We start from the raw sequence: 7222 nt of genomic DNA, 5'->3' as shown, positions 1-7222 counted from the left end.
ATATATATTATTTACTGGAATGTTGTATCCTTGTCAATATCATTCCCCTTCCTAGTTAGTGGGTGATCACTCATAAAACGTCCCTCAGAACGAGTAAATTAATTAATTAAATGATTAATAATAATAAAAAGAAGAATTCATAGATAATTCTTTTGTCATTATCACATTTCACCACGGATGGAGGCGCGTGCTATGCTCATGAATGCCATTCATAAAGAAACTTATTCTTTGATAACTTTGTTTTTTTCCCCTTTAATTTTCACTATTCCAATTGTGTACTTACCAATTCCCCTTTTATAACAAATACTAGTTATATATATATATATATGATAGTCATATGATAGTATATTAAATATTATTTTACAATATAAATGTCACATAAACGACAAATAAATCTAAAGTTTATAAGAGATTTGCAATCATGTTTCCAAATCTGCTTTACTCTATCTACATTCTTTTGTATGGTATCAACTTTGGGTGTTTGCCCTCCGGAAATCATAATCTATATAAACTGTAATCACATGAAACCTAGCTATTTTTCATGTGATTAGCGATTTTTCATTTTATGAGATGTGGTTCTCAATCGATTGAGTTATCTATTGAGATTTAGTTAATAGCTATGACCCTTAAATAACTTAGAATATTAAGTTGGAGTGCTAAGAATACTACAACTTCAACTATAAGTTTTTTACAAATTGATATGACAGTTTACGTGGCACTAATCATATCATCAGTGACGTAGATAGGAATTTATGCTTGATGGGACCAAACTGAAGCATGAATTCATAACTTCATCACTGAAGGCGCTTGCTTAGAAATTAGTATATACAAAATTTTTCACTAACACGGACATGGTAACAACATTATGACTTATTCAGCTATTTTACACGTTTCAAGCAACAAAATCAAATTTATATTACACTATATAGTAAACACATTAATCACATTTCCCACAACACTTTGTTTATGCAATCTAATATTATGAATTATCATCCAATTTTTTTTTTTTTAAACAAGACTATAAAGGAATTAAAATAAAATAAAAAAGCATCTATCATTTAATTAATAATAATAATAAAAAAAAAAAAAAAAAAAATTCCACTTACTTGTCATGGATAGAACTATAGTGAGCATTATCTTACTTTTTTAAATGGTTTTAGACTGTTATTTATTCTAGTTCTTATTCTTTGATTATTGAATATTTTAAAACAGAATAATGTTGGGGTCCAACAGCACAAATCTTCCGGCTTTTATTTGCAAAAACATTAAAAATCTAGATTTGCAAGATTGCATTGCAATATCTTGGGATTCGGATTCGCATGTTGGAACTACTACTGCTTTTTGTACTACCGAGTCTTTACAAATTGATATGACACGTCAGCTTACCTCTAAAATATAAATTATCACCTAGTAGCTTATTTTGTATTTATCCCGTTTATAAATTGATGTAATAATCTCTCACTAAAATGTCAATTATTTGTTACAATTCCTAGTTTTTAAGGATTTGCAATGAAAGCTATAGAGAAATGTTATATGTCTCACTTTGCTTATATCGCACTACCAAAAAAAAAAGATTAAATAGTTGATTGACAGTGTCACATTTTCAATATGAGATAAAAATGTAGTTTTTACAATTATTTTTAGGGTTTATGATTAATTATAAAAATTACATTTTTATCTTACTTTTGTCATTTTTTTTGTGTGGATGAATACAATTAAACTTTATTATTTAATGTCACATCATCCTAATTATATGGTAGTTGTATAACAGTCTATTAAATATTATTTTATTACACCTCGATAACATGGCAATGTTAAGAACTTAGGATCAATCCATTTCTTTATCTTTTTTTAACAAAAAAAAAAAAAGAAAAAAAAAATCTAAAATTTAATTGAAATGAAAGTATAATTTATGCCTACCGTCTATTTATTATCCCAAACATTTTTTCCATGGATAAAAAAGTTTATCCCATCAGACGTGCTTGTCATGATTGGAAACGATTATTAAGCTGCTAGGTTCTCCTGCCCTCTCTTTTAGGTCCATTAGCTACGTGTCAGATCCCAAAGACGCCGTTGAATTATAGTATGGAAATTAATTCAGAACCCAGCTAATCCGGCGCGGCAACTGGGAAGCAATCAGATTGAGTGTCTTCCTAACCACCGTGCTTGATTGGCAAGTGGCAACCTCAATTAAAATGTCGGTACCATGCTCCGGCAACCGGACATGTATCGCCGACAATTTCAATGTTAATCAAAGGTTGTACATATATATATATATATATATATATATATATATTCTTATCCATTAAATGCGTGAAAGTTTGCGTTAGATATGCTTCCAGTTCCGTCAAAGGTCGCAAAGTGCCATCCCCAACGTAGGAGACACATTTACCAAAAAGAAAGATATGTCCCTCCCTCTGTAAGACTGTAACTGAACCTCTTTTGCTTTTATCCTTTTTCCCTTTTGTTTTATAAAATAAGATGCTTCATTTGCTATGGAAAATGAGTTTATATAGCTTGCCTGGCCTCCAATAATAAAAATTATTAACAATTTTTGTAAGAAAAAATAAACAGTGATAATAAAATAATTGAAGGAAAATTCCAGTTATTCTTTCACTGGAGGTAATTTTTACTGTTTATTTATTTTTTTAATTTTTTAAAGAAGAATTTCCAGTAAATTTTTCATTGAAAACAAGCCAAATTCCAAGAAGTTCTGAAAGAGAATTAACATTTTCGTAATTCCTTGAAAGTATAGGATTAAGACTAATTAACCATAAGTAGAGCCTAGGAGTTGAAAAATGAAACTTCTCTAACAACCTTGTGGAGTCAAGTATGATTAATTATAACATGTTGATAGCACATATATATGTAAGTTGAGCCATTTAAATCCATTGTTAAAAGTCTACACAATTCAAGCGCTAATCTTGGAATTTGTTAAGGAACTTGAAAGAACTTCAACAACAAATGTAGGTAAACTTCTTGACACTTGTTAGCATGAAACTGGAGTCAAAGTCATAATTTATTTATTTTTTTTTTTTAGCATCGATCTTTTAACTACATGCTGACATGTGTATGTTTAGCATATTTTTTATAAATAAACTAGAGACACCCACATGATTAAGGGTGGAAAATACAAGATAATGTGAGAGATTAAAAGTCTCTAACAGAATTAAATCAATCATAGTCATTATCATTGAAAAACGTTATTGCAATTAAATAACGGAAGTTAATTGGGGAGGGGGGGGGGGGGGGTGGGGGTGAGAGAAACTTATTTTCAATTAGGAAAATTAATTTAATATGCCATTAAATTTTTTAATGAAATCTAATGAGCAGTACTCCTTGACAATTTAATATGTTAGGAGCAAACTAATTTTCTAAAGAGAGAGAGAGAGAGAGAGAGAATGAGAGAGCGTGCAAACACGACATAGACAAAGCGTACCACGTTTACATAGGGGGCCATGGTCGGTTGGTGATTTGCACCAGCTTCCCTCATCCCTTTGAATCTAAGACTCTCTCTTCTCTCTTTAGCATTCATCGATCAGTGTGGCAGAACCCACATCGATCACCTTTTCTCTGCCAATCTAATTAACACTGCGATGAGGAAGCTCTGCCCCAACTATGATCGTGAAGATGGGCTCGATACAGTTCTGGAGGTCCCAATCCCAGAAGAAATGTTCTGCAACAAGAGCACCAACAGGTCATGGCAAAACATGAAGTCATGGATGAAGCCAACCGCTGAAAAATCACAGCACTCCCTGGCAACCGTCTTTGGAAGCCGGAACGCCGAGATCCAGCTCTTGCTTGGCGTCGTCGGAGCTCCATTAATCCCTCTTCCTATCCACTGCGATCACCAACCCATCAACCGCAACATCAAAGACCATCCTATTGTAAGCGCAGTTCGATCTCCCATTTGTTCTTTAATCAAGTCCTTTCCATTTCTCTGTCTCTCTATGAATACATTACGTTAAACTATGTACGTTGTTACAGATAGAGTTCTACTTATTGGGGTTTAATTATTTCTGGGTGGCCTTATGATATATATGTAGGACGTTTCGATGGCGAAATATATAGTGCAACAGTACATAGCGGCAGTAGGGGGAGAGAATGCTATAAGTTCCATAGACAGCATGTACGCGATGGGGAAGGTGAGAATGGCGGCTTCCGAGTTCTGCGCAGGAGAAGGGAGCTTGAACAACAGTAAGGTGGTGAAGGTGAAGAGCGTGAGACATGGGGGTGGAGAGATGGGAGCGTTTGTACTGTGGCAGAAAAGGCCAGAGCTTTGGTGCCTGGAGCTCGTCGTCTCCGGGTGCAAGATTAGCGCCGGGAGTGATGGCAAGGTGGCTTGGAGGCAGACCCCTTGGCACCACTCTCACGCCTCCCGTGGCCCACCTAGGCCTCTTCGCCGTTTCTTACAGGTAACCCCACCCACCCCTCTCTCTCTCTCTCTCTCTCTCTCTCTCATATGACATGTCAACTTAATAAACTAATTTTATTTTTAATTACAATTTTGAAGAAAAACGTGCTGTGATGAAATTGATTCATGAAGTTAATTGTAGGGCTAACCATTTTTGATACAATCACGAATTGACACCTGTAAATAATCATTGAGACGAATTCCCATGTCCGAGTGCTTTCATTGGCTCTCATGGCTTAGTCTTAGCTGTATCCTAGCGTCAAAGCTGATAAAGTCTTTCTTTAATAGTCCTTTTTTACTTCTCGAAGAGAAGGACAAGGGCATGAGAGTTCTATGTTGTTTTATTTTATTTTTTTTTTTATTTTCCGGACAAAAAAAAATTCATTCACTTCGATATGTAAGAAATTTTATATAACTCAGGTATAAGATTAATATGTGTCTCTTGATATGTAAGAAATATATTTTATTTTAATAAAATGTACTTCTCACATATTATTTTAATAACATTAATGAAAAAAATTATGTGATTGTTACATGTTTAAAAGACACTTGTCACTTTTATATAATTCACGTATAAGATTGACATGTATTTTTTGACATGTGAGAAATATATTTTATTTTAATAAAATGTACTTCTCACATACTATTTTAATAGCATTAATAAAAAAATATGGACTTCTCACATATTTAAAAAATACTTATCACTTTTATATATGAATAGTATAAAATTTCCTATGAATTTGTAGGAAAATTCAATCCCTTTCTTTTCCCACCAATTCCATGTTCACACTTTGTCAATATTCTTTTTTTCTTGGGTTCGAGCTTCACGTTCCTGGTTCGCCCCAGTTAATCAACTTTTCCACGTTCTATGGCCCACTTCAATGTGGAGCCTAGCCCACCAAAGATTATAAGTTTGCATCTTCCTCGAGTTGTATTCTTAGACAAAAGTTCTCAATTTTAATTTTAATCCCTCAGAGTCAACAGTCTTAATCATTGTTTAACTTATTAGGACAAAAAATCAAATGTCCAACAACATTGTTTTTTCTTTAGAAGCCGAAATGAGAAACGAGAAACAAAAGTCCACGGTAGTTGGTCTTTCATTCCTTTAAAAGTCTTCTTAATAGGTTTTATTTATTTAATTAAATGAGTTAGATTAAGATCGATCTGTATAACTTTACACTCATACATTGATATGATATGAACACGATACACGACATTTAGAGTTAATAATTTTTAATACGACCTGCAAATCGAAATAAACCCAACACAAAATTAGGAGTTAGAGTTGAGCGATTAGACTCGTTTTATTAAAATGAGTCAAGTTAAGATTGACTTATATAGTCTTATACCTATATCTTGATACAACCTAAATTCGATACGCAAACGTAAATTATTATTCCTAAGAATTCATGTTATTAGGGTGCCCAAATTTCCATCTAAGAGAGGTGGTTGCAAAACTCAACTTACTAAGACAAACGAATTCAGCATCTTCGGTTACCTAGAACAAGTGGGTTCTGCAACTTATTTGTTATTTTATTAATTTTTTTTTTTTTTGTTAAGGATATGGGCTCTCATCCACCAAGTAAATTTGAGAATATGGGCTCTCTTGGCATCTAAGTACCTTCATGGTTCGGCTTTAGTCTTGACCCATTTAGGCAACAACAGGCTGTTCCAATAACAGGCCAGTTAGACCCTACAATTTAGCCCAGTTTCGGTTCAAGTTTCAACGGTCTACCACTCTGATCACCTACATGCTTTCATACCCACCATCCTTTTCTTTATTATTATTATTTTTTTGGTCATAGAATTGTATATATACAGTTCTTCTCTCTGTACAAATTACTCATATTAGTGTGACACTCAACAGGGTCTTGATCCAATGTCCACAGCAAATTTATTCTCCAATTCTGTCTGCATTGGCGAGAAGGCAATCAACGGTGAAGACTGTTTCATGCTAAAACTTGAGGCTGAATCCTCAACACTAAGAGCAAGAAGCGGCAGCAACGTGGAAATATTAAGGCACACGGTGTGGGGCTACTTCAGCCAACGAACAGGCCTCTTGGTCCAACTAGAAGACTCCCACCTCCTCAGAATCAAAGCCTCCGGAAATGACAGCATCTATTGGGAGACCACCATGGAGTCATTGATCCAAGACTACCGAACCATCGACGGCATCAACATTGCACACGCCGGCAAGACCTCGGTTTCTCTGTTTAGGTTCGGCGAGAGCCCGGAAAGCCATTCTAGGACCCGCATGGAAGAGGCTTGGACCATCGAAGAAGTCGATTTCAACATAAAGGGATTGTCCATAGATTGCTTCTTGCCTCCTGCTGACCTAAAGAAAGAGGAAGAAGTATGCGTTGTAACGACTAATACGCGGCTACCATTAAGGATTCGATCAGCTTCTTCTAGGATTAGTTCCTCAAAGGTAGTTGCTCTCAATGTCGAAGACTCGGACATCATTGACAGTGATCATGAAGAGTCATGAATATGTACGTTTCCATTTTGTAAATACGTACGTACACCATCACATGCATGATCGATATACATGCGCAATTTAGTTGTTATGTATAGGTTTATTATTAAGGATTTAACATGCGACATTGAGACGTCTCAACATCATGGTCTTTGTGTACCATGAGATCACATACCATCAAGACATGGTGGTATGATCAAGCAACTGCATCTATGGTTTATGATTCCAAAAAATCAAGATTATGATTTTTTTTCATGATCTCCTGTCCATAATGTAAGAGCTATAATATTAGAAATACCTTCATTATGAGGAAATTAATATGTTCTTGCAAA

General features: G+C 34.5%; 1 protein-coding gene across 1 annotated transcript; it reads left to right on the top strand.

Annotated features, from left to right (window-relative positions):
- Positions 1–3401: 3401 nt before the first annotated feature.
- Positions 3402–7222, top strand: LOC133862889 (uncharacterized). The gene is made up of 3 exons (XM_062298799.1): positions 3402–3887; positions 4047–4415; positions 6282–7222. The coding sequence occupies exons 1-3, from the start codon at positions 3597–3599 to the stop codon at positions 6900–6902; spliced, it is 1281 nt and encodes a 426-aa protein (XP_062154783.1). The 5' UTR covers positions 3402–3596; the 3' UTR covers positions 6903–7222.

The sequence above is a fragment of the Alnus glutinosa genome, chromosome 3 (assembly GCF_958979055.1).
Source record: "Alnus glutinosa chromosome 3, dhAlnGlut1.1, whole genome shotgun sequence".
Lineage (NCBI taxonomy): Eukaryota > Viridiplantae > Streptophyta > Magnoliopsida > Fagales > Betulaceae > Alnus > Alnus glutinosa.
This window is presented reverse-complemented; position numbering and strand designations above follow the sequence as displayed.